The sequence below is a fragment of the Mytilus californianus genome, unplaced genomic scaffold (genome assembly GCF_021869535.1).
Source record: "Mytilus californianus isolate M0D057914Y unplaced genomic scaffold, xbMytCali1.0.p SCAF_2, whole genome shotgun sequence".
NCBI classification, from domain to species: Eukaryota; Metazoa; Mollusca; class Bivalvia; order Mytilida; family Mytilidae; genus Mytilus; species Mytilus californianus.
Genome location: NW_026262668.1, coordinates 139,614,184 through 139,634,675, shown reverse-complemented (window position 1 = coordinate 139,634,675; position 20,492 = coordinate 139,614,184). Strand labels below are relative to the sequence as shown.

The 20,492-nt window shown below is 32.5% G+C and overlaps 2 protein-coding genes across 2 annotated transcripts in view; both read right to left on the bottom strand.

Moving 5' to 3' along the window:
• The window catches only part of LOC127731245 (restin homolog), a 62,173-nt gene extending 50,287 nt beyond the window's left edge, over nucleotides 1-11,886 (bottom strand). The window contains exons 1-3 of the mRNA XM_052240268.1: nucleotides 11,727-11,886; nucleotides 10,158-10,229; nucleotides 9,458-9,613 (exon numbers count right to left, since the gene is read on the bottom strand). Coding sequence (XP_052096228.1) covers nucleotides 9,458-9,613; nucleotides 10,158-10,229; nucleotides 11,727-11,756 — 258 coding nt within the window. The 5' untranslated portion in view covers nucleotides 11,757-11,886. The remainder of the gene's footprint in view (nucleotides 1-9,457; nucleotides 9,614-10,157; nucleotides 10,230-11,726) is intronic.
• The window catches only part of LOC127731244 (tropomyosin alpha-4 chain-like), a 92,606-nt gene that overhangs the window by 15,300 nt on the left and 56,814 nt on the right, over nucleotides 1-20,492 (bottom strand). The window lies entirely within an intron of this gene.

The window sequence follows — 20,492 nt, the reverse complement described above, 5'->3', positions numbered from 1 at the left end:
TTATGTAGAAATTAAGATGAATGTAAAGACAAGGATAAACAACATGAAATCAACACTAAAAAAACTTTTTTCGTCCGAACTGCACCTCTGGACCCACCTGTGCCAAGAACACCTTAAGCCAACAACCCGATAGCTAGATTCTTAAATACCAATTCTTGTCAAGAGTCATACGTCCAAAAGTAACACCGTATCACACAAACAAATAAAGGGAAAACTATGAAGTAGATAACAAAAATAAACAATTTCAGCATCTAGAATCTATAACTCGAGACCATCTTGTATTATTTGTGAACCGAATGTTCATCTATGTGGTCTTGGTACTTTCCAATGAACTTTTTGAGAAAAAGGATGAGACGCTATTTGACAAAACCATGGCTCATCAATCTTTTGCTCAGAAATCAATTTCAAAATTGTTTCGTTTGTCATAGATTCTGAGACTGATATCGATGTACTCAAATTCGAGGTAAATGTCTAGAAATGAGGCGAGCGAAGCTGTACCTGTGTTTTTTTTTTAATCTTTGGTTCAGGAGGATATATTAATGGGACCCACAAAGAAAGGTTTGGATGGTTAATGGAAGGAACAGTATACCTATATGTGAAATTAAATGATCTTGCTTCTTTGATTTTCTTATTTTAACAAGTGTCTGAGGAAACTCCGACTCATATGAAAATTAGAAAGGTCAGTCAGGAGAGGTGCACAATTGGGAATATCATCAATATATCTGAATGTGAAATTGGGAACCCTGACTTAGATACTGAAAAGTCATATTTGATTTTCATTGTCTTTTGTTAATTTGTACCACAATTAAATTCCAATAATGACATTCTTGTTTCTACTTGCGGTTTAAATATCAGCTGAGTATGAAAGAATGGAACAACATTCATCTAGAAAGAGTGACACCGATAATTATTTTGTTTTCATAAACGGACCATCGTACAGACTTTGTAAGCCTTTACACAAAATTATGTGAAGTATCAGGAGTAGATTTCATTTATTCGGTTCAGCAGTTAATATGCATGCTAGGTATTACAGTGCAGGCGGTGTTGTCTCGATATCCCAAAAGCATGAGTTCGAATCCCTGCGAGGGAAGAACAAAAATTTGCTTCCGCAAATTTGCAGATTTAACATTGTTGTGCTGTTATTTAGAGTAGTTATTATATTGCACATCTATAACGTATTATCGACAAATAATACTTCATTAAGTGGTTGTTAATTGCAAGCTAATTAACTTTCGACCTTAACAGTTGTTAAATGATTTGCTGTATTAAATTTGTTCTTTAAGAATCTGTTATAACTATTTACCTTCAAGAGCACGTTTGTTTACATTCTTTCATCACGGTTTTCCCCTCGCATTTGCGCTGTGCGGTGGCCGAAATTATAACGGGAGGTGTCATAGTTAAAGTCATATGAAACGAGTCTCTTGAAATTTTAATGTTATCGAAATTGTTGAACCAATGCATGCATATATATTAAACTAAGTCTCGCATGCACGTTTTTTTTTATATTTATTACACATCTATAACGTATTATCGACAAATAATATTTCATTCAGTAGTTGTTGAACGCAAGCTTATAAACTAACGAGTTTATTGCCGAAGTTTACCGGATCGTGATATTGATAAACAATAAAAACAGAGCACGTGGAGCAACATATAAGTGAATTGAAAAAACCATGACATTTGTTTTTATATTTTCCATGCGTCCCCATTTGTTAATTAAACTATTCCTTGACAGTTGTTAAATGATTTGTTGTATTAAATTTGTTCTTTAAGAATCTGTTATTTTCATTTACCTTCAACAGCACGTGTGTTTACATTCTTTCATCACGGTTTCCCCTCGCACTTGCGCTGTGCGGTGGCCGAAGCTATAACGAGAGGTCTCGTAGTTAAGATCACTGCATACGGGAAAATATCGGCGTATTAGTGTAGCCAATGATTTAATATCGGTACATTTATGAAGATTTTGATAATATAAAGGATTTTTTGTCGAAAAAAAAGTTCACGTTCACTTCTTTAAGAGTAAAACTTAGCTATTCAAGTATATAAAACATGTTTAACTTTTTCTTAATTTTGAAGTTTCATATGACTTTAAGGTCACTGCATACGGAAAAATATCGACGAATTAGTGTCTGGGAAGTCAATAAATCAATTTTGGTACATTTATGAAGATTTTTATAATTTAAAGGATTTTCTTTTAAAAACAAATCACGTTCACTTCTTTTAGAGTAAAACTTAACCTTTCAAGTATACCAAACATATTCAACTTTTTTTCAAATTTGAAGTTTCATATGACTTTATTTAAAATACCAACTTAAAGATTTGTCTAATCAAGTTGTAACAAATTCATCAAATCACCGGTGCCCTCTTTGGTAGAAGAATGGTCATAATGACCAGATCCGCAGAGTTGTATATTGATGTGAGATTTTTAGTTTCAATTTGAACTGTCCGTAAATACATTGGAATTCATTTGTTATTTCACATTATTGTCAGAAATAAGTATATTATTGAAGACCGTACTGTGACCTATAATGGTTTACTTTTATAAATTTTGACTTGGATGGAGAGTTGTCTCATTGGCACTCATACCACATCTTCTTATATCTATATACATGTACCTTGACTAAACCATGTCTTCAATTGTTCCCACTTCGTCGACATTTTTTCGGGTGTCAATTCGCTCTCCCTGAAATTATTTTCCAATATGTTAACGGAGTAAATTACCTTTAATAATATTGGTTTAATATGAAAGCGAAGAGATAAGGAAAAGTTGAGAATCTACATCAAAAGAGACCGCTGCATTATAATCTAAAAGACAAAAATGAGAAAATGAATAAAACAAATATCTAATAATATATAGGTAATCTGGATATCGAGAGACACATTCCTAAAAGAATTACTGAATACAATATATCAACGATTTATAGATATAGGTTTTAACGTTGTTTTCAATTTAGACTTGTTTATATTTTTTCGTTTGGACTTGTATTATATTTGCCTTCGGGTTTATATGATCCGTTCATCCTATTTCGACTTTCAAAATTCAAGAGTCTATCCTAAACTGAGGTAAATTAAATGGCTTTCCAAATACCGTTTCGATTCCTAACATCACTGAAGAGACAATAATTGTCGAAATCCGGGTATGGTGTACTACTTTTTGCACCTTTTGTTTGCGGTATGCCATCTTTTCCGCAAGTTTATTGTTTTCTGTTTGGTATTAGATTAAAAGTTAAGATCCATTTTGTTACATCTGCAATCGCCAATGGCAGTCAGCAGGGTTTAAGAACATCCGTTGTTCGACCTGCTAGTCAAATGCGTTTTGTTAAAATATACTTTTTTTTTACTTTTTAGGTCTTTTGGAAAATGTTGTTTGTGCTGTTTTTAGACCCCTCGACGGAGAAATTTGTTTTGCATGCACACGTATAAAAAAATGCGGTTTTTATCCAACGCAATCATAGGTTTGAACGTTGTTTTCAATTTAGACTTGTATATATATATATATATACTTGTATATAAAAGTCTAAATTGAAAACAACGTTATACTTGTATATATATATATATTAAATGTTATATCAAGTCGTGTACAGATTCTTATATTCATAGAAAACACAAAAATCAGGTAAGTAGATAATAAAATATTAGCATCATTGTTTTAACGTTTTCATCCTTCACAGGACTTGTCAGAAAAAAATAGAAAAAAAAACATAATTCAGTTCGTTAACACGCATGATCCTGGCATCACCAATGTGTATAACGCCATAAAAATGAATTTACCAATTTCAATGGAAAGCGAGAGGACGAAGAACATTATACGAGCAAATTCTATAAGAAATAGTAAGATACAACCAAGAAACTTAAAAATAAGTACTTCGGTATGTAGATTACGAGATGCTATATTAACTTATAAATACTTCACTGCTGCAATGGGTGTCATATAAATTATATGTTTTTAGATGTTGAAGAATTAATTTAGACTGAGAGAAATATTGCTCAATTTTCTGCGTACATGCAATGTGCGCGCCATTTTATTATTATTTATTCTTAACGTTATTTTAGTATTTCCTTGTTAGGATGCGTTCTTACTTAAAGGGAAGTGTAATTGAGACGCAGTTAGAAAAAAAGAGGTTGCAATGCCGAAAATTAATACTTTTTATTAAACTTGTATAATAAGTAAACTAAGTACAACTGAGGATTAATCGCCAAAATAAAATTATCATATTGTTCGATTGACAATTTTTTTTTCAATCTAACCATCAGACCGTCACTCAAACTTAAAGGCCAGTCCGAACATGAATAAGTATGGTTTTATTTTTTTATAACCATTTCTTGTCTACTTACTACCGTCATCAAAAATACCAAGCTAATAACTGAGTGTGGATTCGCATACCAGGTGAAGCATGCATAGCAGGACACGCTTACCATGTCGACACACTCGGTAACGCTCCTTTTGGAGCAATTCATTCAGTTTTTGTTTTAGTACTTTCATTTGTTATCATCTTCATAATCGCGTTATGAATTTGAACATGGGTTAATTATTATTGCCTAAATTTATCAACCCTTTTCTCAGTGGTCAGCTGTAGAATAGATATGCCGAATGGCCAACACATAATGATGGTATACAAAAATCTTTCGATTAGAATTTTCCAACTTTAATACAAAGGACACCCGGTTCAAAAGGAAAAATATCTCCAAAGAGAAATCTAATTAACAAGTTTCCAAGATCATACTTGGTACAAAATAAAACGAGATTTAAAATTTAAAATCATGACCAAAACGGCAATTAATAAATCACAAGATAGACACGAGAACAAAAAAAGAAAAATTGTTTCGGTATAAATTGCAAAATGTAGTTATAAATGTAATATCTACATACTCTTGTTCAGCCAATTCTGTCAAAACTTCATAAAAGTCAACTTGTTCTCGCATTCCTTCGTCTTCCTCACGTATCACATTCAGTACTATGTCAAAAGAGGTTGTTTGTGTTGATGTAACCTCTATTGTTGACTTATACTCCTGTTGATGGAAGTAACACACAATTTAAAATATTTTTTCAAATGATTCATTTTGTTTGCAAGTTAACAGTTCATAAATTACGTAATTGATCTGCATTTAAGGTTGAAATTTTAACAGGCCAAAGACAGTTATGGCTGTTCTGTTAATGCCCATTTGTTTTTTTTTTTCTTAACATTATATTTCGATCGTACGTAATAAACGTAATTTGAGAAGCGCATCTTGTAGGCACGGAACTAAGTATCTTATTTTCTTTAAAGTTTTTAAGATTTTGAAATATAACGTAAATATTAAGTTTTAAAGTCATTTGTATCAAATAGTTTCATTCCTTGAAAAACTTATTTGGGTAGCATAGATATTTATTGTTTTGTTTTTGTAATCGTTGGTGTTTTGTTATCACACAAAAGAATGTTAAATAATCAGAGACAGAACGTATGTATTGTCAAAAGAACTAAAAATAGAATATGCATGTGTCAATGTAAGTTGGCATTATACAAGTAAAAGTTCGAAATAATTAACTTAATTATAATTATTGTATCTTAAAATTGTGGTAGGAAGATAAGATAGTTTGTCGAATATAAAATGGGTACTTGCCTCAATTTGTAGTTTAATTTTGACCAGTTCCTCTTTGAGCATATTTCTTTCTTCTCTTAGTTTTGAAATTATTCTAGCATCCTCTTGTTTCTCTTTGTAGATATAACTAATCTGAATGATAATTAAAACAAATGATAAAATTAGTGATTAAACTTGAGAACAAACAGTGAAACCTTCTGATCTCATAGATTGACCTCAAGTCATATGTACAATTTAATACATAATTTTACTTTTAATCAATGAGAACGTTAAACTTAATAGATTAAGAAATGTATATATTGTTTCTTTATAATTTTTTTTTAATTTTGAGAAAAAGATTAAAGCCTTAAACTATAGGACATATGAGGCCTTGTTTCATATTTTACAAACCAAAAGGAAATAGCAAAACACATATACAATTAAAAACAGAAACATTGATCGCAATTACGAATAAAAGATAATAAGATAGAACAATAGGCAAAAGTAGAGTTCATATTTCATAATATAAAAATTAGGAGATGTGGCATGATTGAAAATGAGACACCTGTCCACCGAGTTCAAATGAAGTGTATGTAAGCAATTATAGGTGACCGTACGGCCTTTAACTATGAAACAAATCTTTCCGTGTAGTCAGCTATCAACGGCCCCGATATCATAAATGTTTAATAATTCAAATGGGAATACTAGCGGCTTAATTTAAAATAATATAATAAATTATAAATTTAATTTATAAAAAACGCACCGATAACTACTTTTCCCTGACCTATACATATTTTTTAAAATCCATACACAATGTTAAGAATCAATACTCGATGACAGAGATTGAATTTGGGCAGTGCATCACTTACATCCTAGAGTTATGCCCCTTTATAACTTTGAAAAATGCATTTTTTTTTTCGTTTCCATACTCAAACTTAGGTTTGCCTCATGAACAATGCTTAGGACCAAAATTCGCAAACAGAGTTCAATTTGGGAAGTGAATCACTTACATTTCTAGAGGTATGCCCCTTTATAACTTGGAAAATTGCACATTTATTCGTTTCTGCGCTCTTACTTAAGTTTGCCTCATGCAATTTCTATTAAACGTATACACAATGCTAAAAACCAAAACTCGCCGACAGAGTTTGCATTTGGGCAGTGAGTCACTTACCGTTCTAGAGTTATGCCCCTTTACAACTTAGAAAATTGCAATTTGTTTTCGTTTCCGCACTTTTATTTAAACTTTACCTAATGCAAATTTATGAAATGTATGCACAATGATAAGAACCAAAAGTCTAAGTCAGAGATCGAATTTGGGCAGTGAGCCACTTACAGTTCTAGAGTTATGACACTATACAATTTTGTTTTCGTTTCCGCACTCTTACTTAAGTTTTTCTCCTCCAAATTTTATAACACTCATACACAATGCTAATGACCAAAACTCGAAGGTATAGATCGAATTTGGGCAGTGAATCACTTACCGTTCTAAAGTTATTCATTCTTTTTAAGTTGGAAAATTGCAATTTTTTTTTCTCGTTTCAGCACTCTTACTTAAGTTTGCCTCATGTTAATTTAAAAAAAACTCATACACAATGCTAAGGACCATACCTCGCAGGCAGATATCGAATTTGAGCAGTGAATCACTTACGTTTTTAGAGTTATGCCCTTAATAACTTGGAAAATTGCAAAATTTTGGGGTGTCCGCACTTACACGTAAGTTTGCCTCATGTAAATTTTATAAAACTCATGCACAATGCTAAGAACGAAAACTCGCAGACATAGTTCGAATTTGTTCAGTAAGTTAGTTACAGTTGTAGAGTTATACTCCTTTACAACTTGAAAAATTGCAAATGTTTTTTTTTAAACTAGCAGTGACATCAAATGCTCTCAAAACGTATTTTCACGTATCATAAGCAAGCTTGAGCGGGGCATTCGTGTCCTCAGACACATTCTTCTTTTTATTTAATTTGTTTTCTAAGTGCTATTTAATGATTTAGGCAGTCTAAATGAATTTGGTAACCACATTTAAATCTAGATCCTTGGATAAAATAATATACGTTGATATACATCACGGTATATAAATTTTTGACAGGAAATGTTTTTTTACATTAATTTTAACTAAAAATAAAATTGTCATTTCCATGAAAAACCAAACAGTACAATCCCTAATCAAGCACACCGTCTTCAATAAATATGAGGAGTTTGTTTATGCATTCGTTTTTCATAACGACATAATTCTTTTTTTTTTAGTTAGCTTTCATTTTGAAAGAAAATAGTATTCGTTTTTGTAGTAACGTTGCCTTTGTTTCGTATACATAAACTTGTTCAAAGCGGATGATATGGATGTAAAAGTTATATATCTCAGTTAATACCTTACGCCCGTGCCTCTGAGATCACCCCCAGTTTTTGGTGGGGTTCGTGTTGCTTAGTCTTTGGTTTTCTATGTTGTGTCATCTGTACTATTATTTGTCTGTTTGTCTTTTTATTTTTGGCCATGGCGTTGTCAGTTTGTTTTCGATCTATGAGTTTGACTGTCCCTCTGGTATCTTTCGTCCCTCTTTTAATACTATACAGACTTCAGTAGCAGTTGTTTACTCTTTACACAAAAACTTTCTAACAATGTTATGAAGAAAAACGACTAAAATCGACACCACATAAGTATTACTGTCACCATCACAACTTTGTAAACCGATTTAATGTGTCGGTGTCATTACTCATCTGTGCATGTTTTCGCGATCTTAGATATTATATACCACTATAGTCGTCTGATCTGGGTTTTTTTTCCCTATTCTCCATTGTGACATTCTATTGTATGGTCAGTGACGCGTGCATAGCAGCAGATGATGACGCCTACCCTGTTGACGCACCCGGTTTCGCTCCTTTTTGGAGTTCATTCGATTCCCTCAGTTTCTCTTTTTTTACCTTCATTTGTCTCTTCCTAATCAATTTACGAGATTTATGTTAGTTTATTTTCGATTTATGAGTTTGAATGTCCCTCTGGTATCTTTCGTCTCTCTTTTATGAGAGATTGGTAAAATTAACAGAAATGTTACCTAGTAAAGTACTTCATACTTAAAAATATTATAAACAATTTCTTTTTTTTAGGAAAAAAAAACTTATAAGAAATTCCTTCAGATCCTCCAAATCATATTTGGCAATGCTACAATCCTGAGGCTAGAATTTTTTATTGGCAATCCATTTGATTTATTTGTTTGGTGTGTTCATCGGCAGATAGATACAACCTTATGCGAACCATCTGTATTCTCTTCTCGTACACTTCTTCTATTAATCATAGGTTGTAGATGTATACAGGGGTTTACTTTAACCTTTATTTTCTTAAAAATATCGAACAGACATATGAAGTAGAACGACTGGAAGAGATAATGCGGTTAACATTACGATTATTTGATTATGGACTTTCCGTTTTGAATTTTCCTCGGAGTTCGGTATTTTTGTTATTTAACTGTTTCCCTATAATCCGCCTTTTTATCCAACTTTCACCCCTAAGAAGCTTTTCTACTTACAAAGTCAAAAACTATAGGAATGAGGGCTCTTGAAACTTGTTTTACCAGACAATATGTAAAAGTATTCAGCTTAAATGATAATTAACATTGTAATGGTTTTACATAAAGTTCTTATGAGAACACAACGAGCATTTTATTATGCAGTTATAATGTGAATTCAATTGTTTCATTTGACTGTATTAGAGCCGAAAAAATGTGGCCATTGGTTTACAAACACCAATGGTTCGGCCTTTTTCTTTCAGTAGTTAAATGTTTAGAAATCCTTGAAATGAACTTAACACGCTCATTTTTTTTGTACTTTTTACGATTAAAAAAAAACCTCATGTGTATTTTTAAACGACATAAAAAAAATGCTTGTCTGAAATTTTACTTACTTCAGTTTTAAATTCTGCCTCAAGCTTTGTAAAGTAGTTTTTCACTTTCGTCCAGAAGGTAGATTGCATATTGTAAATTAATCTTGAAATATCTCTCAAGGATATTTCTATGAACTCCTCCGCTGTCTCTGGTTGTATCCGTACAGATTCGAACATCTATCAAATATGTTAAAAAAAAAATACTCATCAAAGATGTAAAACAATGAAACGTGTAAAAGAAAGCAATTTTATTCAAAAGTAGCATAACGACATGGTGGAACTTGTAAATCAAATGAATACGGGATCAAAAATAAAAACAGGAAAAGATGCAAAAACAAATCAGTCGCATCGGAACAGGTGCGCATTCAAAAAACAGCTGTAAACGAACAAAACATATATTTAAAAGAAATCTAAAGTTTAGCGTGACAAGATAAAGATGACTGCTGATATATAAAATTAAACAACTTGTTGACAAAAACAATGAATTCTATTTTGTATGGACATTAAGTATTAAGCATATTAATTGATATTTACTAGATATTCTGTTCATATTCTGTTTATTTCTATTATCCATTTTTTTAAAACCAATTGCCGACTTTGTGTATTATGTATAATATTTTAGCCATTTCTAAAATGAGAAGTTCTTTTTAAAATCTGACATCATTTAATCGTTTTTGATATTTATTCAGCTTTTCCAGGGGTGGAATTGGTATATGCTAACCTTGAGTTTGCGTTCATATGTCTCAATTCTCTTTTTCATTGTCTTAATGCTTATATCTTGCCTGGAGTACTTCTAAAAATGAAACAAATATATCAATATCGCAATGAACCTCTGAATACATGTATGCAAGGTGATTAAAGATGGTATGTTTTGGTATTATTATTGCTTCACTCATAGGGCCTTTGCATCGGACATAAACAAATTTATTCTAAAACCAGTTGTTGGCATGATACGGGTTATGTTCTTCTCATATATTCTATGAAGGTATGATACTAAACCCCTAACTGGAGGGATTGTGCTTGATTTTCATATGATGAAGACATATTCTTTCACTCAGTTTAATTGAGGTCTGGAGCTGGCATGTCAGTAACTGCTAGTAGTCCTTTGTTAATTTATGTATAATTGTCATTTTGCCTAGTTTCTTTTGTTACCTTTTCTGACATCGGACTCGGACTTCTTTTTAACTGAGTTTTACTGTGCGTATTGCTGTGTGTTTTCTTATTCTTCTGAGATCTCTCAAAACTTGTTTAACCCCCCCCCCCCCCCGCCAGCTGAAGCCCTCATCCGCGTGAGGGATTTTCTCGTTGTGTTGAAGACCCATTGGTAGCCTTGGTCTGTTTTTCTGCTCTTTGGTCTGGTTGTTGTCTCTTTGACACGTTCCCCATATCCATTCTCAATTTTAAGGTTGCTCAGTTTTAGCAGAGAAGCCTCTACAATCTAGATTGTTTTAACAGAACCCATAAAAGAAGTTTAGGGTCAAAATCTTCTATCTGATATTTGTACCGTTTGGGTTTTCAGCAAAAATCTTGAAAATTTGTTTTCCAAATTGTTTACTTATGGCTGCTTCCAGCATTTTGTGCATTGTGAGCTTCAACTGGTCCGATAAAAAATACTAATAAAATTAGTAAAAAAAAACCGAATAAATGAATGACAAACTTTTCTGGTTGTTTTAAGTTCACATCTGTATTTCTCATTGAACTTCCCATATCTTTTTCCAATATCTTATGTATATTATATATCATGCAAAAAACATGCAAAAATATGAATCATTCTAAATACTAAATATTTTCTTATCCCAGGCAGATATACTAGCCGTATTTGGCACAACTTTTTGGAATTTTTGGTCATCAATGCTCTTCATCTTTAGGCCTGGCACCTTTGATAACTATTAGCTTGTCGTAATGTTCTATTGTATTGTTTATTTGTGTTTCTCTGTTTTGTATGTTCTTACATTTATTTGTATTGTAGTCTTGTCATGTAATGTTGTCATTTTATTGTTATATCTACTATTGTCATTAAAGCGGGAGGTTTGGCTAGCCACAAAACCAGGTTCAACCCACCATTATTTTCTTAAAATGTCCTTTACCAAGTCAGGAAAATGGCTATTGTTATCTTATAGTTCGTTTCTGTGTGTGTTGCATTTTAGTGTTTCTGTTGTGTCTTTGTTCTCCTCTTATATTTGATGTGTTTCCCTCAATTTTTGTTTGTAACCCGGACTTGTTTTTTCTCAATCAATTTATGAATTTCGAACAGCGGTATACTACTGTTGCCTTTATTTATGTCACTTACCTCTTTTAATGTGCTATGTGTTTGTTCCATTTCAATATATTCCTGCGTTTTATGCTTAAGGGTTTCTTCAGTGTTTCGCAGTTTCAATTCAAGTGCATTGATAGTTTCCGTTTGCTTAATATAACTATCCAGCTTGTTTTGATATTTCGACTTAAATTCTCCAGTGTTGTAATAAATACAATGACGACTATATAAACATAAATCTACAAACTATAATGTGAAACGTTGAGAAGGGGATTCAACAAATGAATAGATGCTGCTACGAAAATAATGTCACAATGCAAAATAACGGAAAACCTTGAAAAACAATGTCCTTTCAGTACCTAAACGTCACAAGTATGCCTCCAGCAAGAAAATATGTATAGTTATGGAAGACAATGAAGAAAAGAAAAAAAACAGTATTTAGTCATTCAAGCGAATTTACGGTTTTAATTTTAAATGAAGATGATTTCTCGCTTAAATATCTTTTTGCTCACAAATATAAATTCCATCTTTATGTATTAGAATTTACAATCAAGACATGGTGGGTAATTAATCAAGTCTGGTTGCATGCAGTTTTCCATATGAAAAATATATCAAAAACTTATAAATCTATCCAAAATACAAGCTTAGTTTCTAACATTATATGACAAAAAAGAAGAAAATAACGAAAAAATAAACAGCTGACAATGGAAATAAAAAACAGTATAACAAAATTACTGAAGATAAAATGGAAGTCCATGTATACTGGAAAAAACCAAACGCTATCAATCAACGGAACAAGTGAAAAACAAGTGCCATTTTCCTGACTTGACACAGGCATTTTCCGAGAAAACGGTAGTTAAACATGTTTGTATAGCTAGCTAAACCTCAAACTTGTATGGCAGTTTCAGCAGTTCAGATATTGTATTAATAAAGAACCTTGTATAGCCGTTGATTTGATTATCTAATAACTCAATTGATAGAGTAGTTGTTTGTACAATAATATTCATGACAGATAAAAATTTGGTTCCTTTACGATATACATACTTTACCTACCGAAAAACAAATAAACAATTATGGTATTATTTGGTTTCAATGAGTGTTATTAATGAGTCTTAGATAAATAAGATGTGGAGTTATCATCAATAAGACAGAAACTCATCCACATCAATACATTCAAACCATCAACCAGAGATCAACTAAGCAAGAAATCTGTGAAGACTTTTAACGACCATTAGGTCGATGACTCTACTGGTATATCTCCGTTCTCAACCGACACTTCAGTTCAGTTAAAGAATAAACTTTAAATTCAAATTTCAAACATATTTTGATAAAAGCCACCTGTTGACATACAACCGACATTGTCCATGTAAACAACTTAGGGGTCCAACATTATTACATAATCTCATTTTATCGCGAAAATGCAAAAAAAAAAACAAAATTCATTTATAAAAAATCATAATCTATCTATACAATTGTACATCACACTATATGTAATAATTTTCATTAGTATTCATCTTTTCTGTATACTAGTATATGCATTTTTTTCAATTTACTTTTAAATAATTTCGATAATTGTAGAAATTCATGTTTTTCCTTTGTTGTACTGATTACTATAACATTTACGTCGAATGGTCTTTTGCAACGTAATATTCGATAAATATTGTTTGAAAGGAAAAGTGTTATGCATTCATAATGTTAAAAAAATAAACAATAGTGCTTCTGATAAAGGTTAATCCAGAAAAGCGAATAAAACGCACCAATTTCATAATTAGTTTAGTCGGGCTTCAAAGTTATTGCGAAACTACCCATTCTAGGGGTGGCGTGAATCAGATGTGGATACTAAAAATTACAAAGATCTTTTAGATTACAAACAATCCAACACTTTTTCATCTTGCAATAGTATCAAAACATTTGACTTTTCTACACCTTACACAAGTATTCCCCATTCAAAACTAAAAGACAAATTGAAAGAGTTGGTAAAGCTTTGTTTCATAAAAAAAAGAATGGCCAACGTAGATACAAGTATCTATCTTGTCTTCGGGAGGGATATATCCTACTTTGTAAAAAATCACTCTGATTCACAAAAAAAATTCTCTGAAACTGACAATATGAAAATGCTTGATTTCTTGATTGACAACATATTTGTTACGTTTGGGGTTTGAGTTTTTCAACAAACTATCGGCATTCCCATGGGAACCAACTGTGCACATCTCCTTGTCGACTTGTTCCTTTATTCTTATGAGGTTGACTTCATACAGGAACTTCTTAGGAAGAAAGAAAAGAAGTTAGTAGTATACTTTAACTTTACTTTCCGCTTTATAAATAATTTTCTCTCACTAAATAATTCCAAATTTGATGACGATGTTGAACGCATCTATCCCATCGAACTTGAGATAAAGAATACAACGGATACAGTTATGTCTGCCTCATATCTTGATTTACATCTAGAAATTGACAATGATGGTCGGTTGAAACAAAACTTTATGACAAAATAGATGATTTCAGGGTCCCAATTGTGAACATTAATTTCTATGTAGAACATTCCAGCAGCGCCTGCATACGGAGTATATATCTCCCAATTGATACGATATTCCCGGGCTTGTATTTCCAATTATGATTTTCTTAATAGAGGGTTGCTGCTCACAAGGAAGCTTTCAAACCAAAAGTTTCAAGTTAAAATCATCCCTTCGTTGCTTTAACGGACGCCATCACGAATTGGTTGACCGTTATGGAATATCCGTTTCACAGAGGATAGCGGATATGTTCCTAATGTCGTAATTGCAATCCCTTCCCCTTTTCATGAATGTGACCTTCTGAATTAGGACTTGTTTCCAAGTTTGTACTAACGTGAGCAACACGACGGGTGCCACATGTGGAGCAGCATCTACATACCCTTCCGGAGCACCTGAGATCACTCCCAGTTTTTGGTGGGGTTCGTGTTGCTTAGTCTTTAGTTTTCTATGTTGTGTTTTGCGTAATATTGTTTGTCTGTTGGTATTTTTCTTTTTTAGCCATAGCGTTGTCAGTTTGTTTTCGACTTAAGAGTTTGAATGTCACTCTGGTATCTTTTTTTAGTCAATAGAAACACTAAGATCTTTAATAAGTTGAAGATCTTTAATAAGTTGATACGATATTCCCGGGCTTGTATTTCCTATCATGATTTCCTTGAAAGAGGGGTGCTGCTCACAAGGGAGCTATTTAACCAAGAGTTCCAAATGGTGAAGTTGAAATCACCCCTTCTGAAATCTTACGGATGCCAACACGAGTTGGTTGACCGTTATGGAATATCCGTTTCACAGATGATAGCGGATATGTTCCTAATGTCGTAACTACAATCCCGTTCCCTTTTCAAGAATGTGACCTACCGAATAAGACTATTTACCGGGTTTGTACTAACATGAGAACACGACGGGTGCCACGTGTGGAGAAGGATCTGCTTCCCCATCCGGAGCACTTGAGATCACCCCCAGTTTTATGGTGCTTAGTCTTTAGTTTTTTATGTTGTGTTTTGTGTACTATTGTTTGTCTGTTTGTCTTTTTATCTTTTTTAGGCGTGGCGTTGTCAGTTTATTTTCGATTTATATGTTTGACTGTCCCTCTGGTATCTTTTGCCCCTCTCTTGAACACGTAAAAAAAATTTTGCTTAAAATTTAAATAAAAAACAAAAGGTTTGACCTTAACATCTTAAAGTATATTTGCGCTCTTTCAACCTCAAGTTGATTAAAACAGTGGTCTCAGTTTTAAATATAAAGGAAATTCAAAGGTTGCAAGGAGAGGTATTACTTAATTACAAATCAATTACTATGTTTTTCGTAACATGATGATAAAAAGGAACCCATAATGGATTCCTATTTGAATTTTGGTAACCTTAAAGGGGCATTAGCTGTTAAATTTATAATCACCGATTTGACTTAAATTCTCGTTAATGATTCATAACATACTAAAACTTAAATCCAAATTACAAAAAGTCCAAAAGAACAAATAAAGATCTATAGGCTCGGTATAATGTATCAGCATTTTGCGCGTATTTTAGTCTAGACGCCATCTTATAAACCATCGAGTTACCTCCGAAGTCTTCCGATAGTCATTCGACTTGATATAAACATGAATACAGATATGAATAAACAGAGAAGCACGTGGAGTTGTGTAATTACGAATTTTCCAGGTCTGTTTGATTTCATGTCATAGATTCAAAAATATTAAATCATGGTTTTACCTGTATATGAATGATTTCTTGTGGATTGGACAAAAAATTGTTTTTTAATGGTGTATCCCTTGTTTCACTTTTCAATGTTGGCCTCCTTTTCTTTTAATGACTGAACACACTTATGGCATGCGTAAACCATCTTCAGCTAAGGTCAAATTAGGGTTAAATGAATACGGGTTCAACTGAGGATAAATCATTCACTTGCAAGTCAATAATACATTTACGATGTTTTTTTTATCTTAGTTTGTCTACATTGAATCAAACTGACTGCTAATAGCGATGCTGTTTAAAACAAATTGTAAATTACATTACAGAAACTTTCTGGTTCAGGAGTTTGATTAATGTTAACCGAGGGGATATGTTTAGTCATCAAAATATCTTATTGATAATATGATGTGAGATTGCAATAAAAAAATTGTGATTCAAACCTTTCCTTCAATCTTCCATTTTGTGTCTCTAGAGTGTAGACCTTGGTTTGCAGCTCGTCTACCTGTTTAATCTCTTCCTTATATTCTTCTTCTATGTTTTTCACTGCTTCGCTGTATGTTTTTCTGTCCGCTTGGAGCTTACTCCATATTTTTGCATCATCTTTCACAACTTTTTTTATTATTACTGACAAAAAACGAGTACTTAAGTCATACATTCGGTCTTCCAAGGAACTTTTTGCAAATGCTGGTGTAAAGTTAGTAACATTGGCAAAAACTCTTTCTTCGAAACTCTGTAACTATTCCGGAAATTACAAAAATATATGATAATATCAAATATGATAAATCGAAATTCAAATCTGCAAATATAAATGTGAATAAAACTAGATCGATTACACCATTTATAACATAAAATTAAAATAACGAATTAATCTGATGCTTATAAACCTTTTTCTAAACCTCCCTAACAACACTTCCAAATATTGAAATAGAACGAGTCTTTAACGCCTCAGAACAGAAACAAATGAGTGAGAGGTTTAGCTAGCAATAAAACCAGGTTTTATCGACCATTTTCTAAATAAGGAAATGCCTGTACCAAGTCAGGAATATGACTTATATTTTCTATTCGTGTGATGTGCTTGAACTTTTAATTTTGCCATTGGTTAAGGAACTTTCCGTTTTGAATTTTCCTTGGAGTTCGGTATTTTTGTTATTTTACTTTTTATGCGACTGTCATACAAGTGAAAGGTTTAGCTAGCCAGAAAACCAGGTTTAATCCACCATTTTCTACATGCGGAAATGCCTTTACTAGGTTAGGAATATGACAGGACTTTTTATTTTGAATTTTTCTTGGAGTTCCAATTTTTGCAATGTTACTTTTTAGTATTAACAAAGGACGATGAAACAATTCTGTATACTGAACATTTAAACTTTAAAAAAATTAACAGAACAATAAATAATCGAGTTGTCCAGATGTTCGATTAAACTTCTGTTTTAAGTTCTAACCAACATTGATTCACAGCACCAGGTGGCATTCAAAACTATTGTGATAAAGTATATACAACTAGTAGTGTCAATCAGATGATGATTACCTAAAACATTCTAAAGACCTACGGCAATATTCTATCACAATCTTTACAATTTTGCTGTAATATCAAATGTTTTATTCCTGATGCAGAATTGAAAGGTGGAATACATTTTCTCATTTAACAAAGCTTTTTCTACAATAAAAGGTAATCGTGGATACGAACTTCTTGTTTTGGATAAGGAAAATCTTACTTAGTGAAGAACGGCACATTTCCAAAAACAAATACACCGAGTATGATATCATCAAATGACTGGTCTTTGATTTGTGGATTGAAAACATTTTAAATTGGAAGAAATCCTTTAAGATTAAGGAGAATACATCTCCCGCATGCAAAGCTATGATTCCTTATAAAAATTAATAGTGGTATGATTGCCAATGAGACAACTATCCATCATAGGCTCTGATTTCTTTGTTTTTTTAAAATATGTTCGCCTCGAATATAACCGAAGAGATATTCATTTATCGAAATGCGCATGAGGTTAAGTATAATTGGTACCGTTCGTGTATTACTACCCTCGGTTCGATACCTCTGCTGGTGGACTTTCAGTCCTGAAGGGTATCACCGGCCTATTAAAGTCTGGCATTTAAATACGAAAATTGTTTCATTGAAATTTCCTAGTATAAGATTTTGGAAATAATATATCTCCCTCGAGATAAGCTCCGATTCCTTCTCCGAATTTGGCCATACATAAGGTCTATTTTTGGTTGTTTTTTTTTTTTTTTTTTTAAATATTCTGGCCTCGATCTCCACTAAAGACACATTTATTGTCGAAATGCGCATCTTTTGCAGTAATTTTTGTACAGCTAATGTTAGTAATGTTCAACAAACAATCTGTATTCGAATTCGTACTAATTGTTTACCCCTACCTGCCGACTTATTTGAGTATTCATATGAGGGAAATTCATGCTAAAAATTCTCAAATACAAATAAAAAAATATTTTACAAAGTTCTTTATTATAAATTTTAGATATATTGATGATATCCTCTCACTATATAAACCATATTTCATTGAGTGTTTTCCTCTCACTATATAAACCATATTTTATTGGGTGTTTGTATCGCACATATCCTTGTTAACTTGAAATTAAGGATACTACGTGAAATAGAAGGGTTTCTTCATATCTTGGTCCTTTCATCGATATTGACACATATGGACGACTTTAAACTATAATCTATAAAAAGCGTGCTGATTACAACTTTTCAATTGTCAATTTTCCTTTTTTTCTGTAGTAATATAAATATCATCTGCCCCATCGTATGGCGTGTACCTATCTGAATTGAGACGTTACTCTCGTGCATGTTCAGACTATCCGCTTATTTGCAGGGTGTGCTGCTAACACCAAAACTGCTCCGACAAAGTTATGAGGAGGGACGTTTGAAATCGACCATCATGTCTGTGGTTCCATTCACTATCTTTAGATACCAAACAGTTGTAATTTTATCAATTGTGGCTTAATCCGATTGTTACATTTTCACTGAGTATGAATTCACATGGCGGGTGATACTAGCATAGCAGGAGACGCTTACCCTGTAGACACAACCGGTCTCGCTCTTTTTTTTTAAAGATTATGCCATTTCTTACTTTTTTTTTGTTACCTTTATTTGTCCTTTTAATTGATTTATTAGATTTGAACATCGAGGAACATCTGTTGTCTGAACTTATACAACTATGAATGGATGTTTTGAAAATAATCAAATAACATAAAGCTTTGCTACTTAAATCATACATGTTAAGAAAAAATATGAAGCACATATTACCGGTTTCCTATAAAGTGATACTTAAGCAAGAATTCGACTAAGAAAAAAAACCTATCACTACCTAGGCACTTTAATAGTCATGTTAATCGACAGCCCATCGTTAAACGAAAATAAATCTTACAGTAATAGTAATTATTTTTCTTTAAAAGTTAAAGTAGAATCCATCGAATCCCTTTCGAGACAATGATCGACGACTACAAGACTGTTCCTCAAAACAGTTTAATATAACAATTAACGCCTCTGGTGCATTTTAAAATAACAAGACCAGATCGGACGGTAATGCAGTTTAAGTCCCTTCCTTGAATTGGAAATGTTTCAAAGCAGAGAGGAGGAAGAGGAACACTCCTGCGGTGTCACGAGGGCGTCACATAAATGTCATGATGATTGATATGATGTTTTTAGTTTTGCTGGTCTATTGTGTATACGGAATATGTTTGTCGTGGACACAGATACATTCAAAACGACGGAACTCACCTGGTGGAGCTCTATTTCGCAAAAGTCGGACCAGCTGATTTCTTCTAACGAACATCAGCAACCAAATCTTGTCAAAAGCACCTCCAAACTTACCATGAGCAACATTTGAAGCATTATCTGCTTAGCCTTTAGACGTACCTGATATTATCCCAGTGTTTAGGGGGAGTTGTGTTTTTTAAACTTTTGTAGTTTCTTTGTAGTATGCTGTAAATTGTTGTTTGTCCATCCATCTTTTTTGTTATTTAACAATGTTTCTTATTAGGTTTTCTTCGACTGATGAATTTTAATGTCCCTTTTTGATCTTTTTTTTAATATTTGTACGATTCTATTCGAGTTCTAACTCATAGGTCAAAGAGAGACCGACAAAAAAGAAAATCGACGGAATTGAACCCATGCTTCTGTGAGATTGTAGAAAAAAAAACCATAGACTATATCCATCAGCCTAGTCGTTAATCAGTATTTGTAGAATAAATCAGAAGGGTTGAAATTGTCCTTAACTAAGAAATATATGACGCATACCTCTCCTTTATTTTCTTGATAATTTGCACCATGACATTCTAACTGAATCATCATCATAAATATCAAACAGCCAATTAAATTCAGCCACATCTTTTGTTGTCTGCGTCTTTGAAAAAAAAAATATATAACAGTATTTCCTATACGAGATAACTATACGTTTTGGGATAACTATTTTATTATTAATTTTTATTTGATTGGAAATTTAGTTTCGTTAATTACAATAAACTTAATGTGAATAGTATGTACGTGCAGGTTTTACACGTTTATCATGATTTATTCCAAACTGTACCTAGTATAAGTTAATAATAAATTTCGTAATAACATTTTGAAA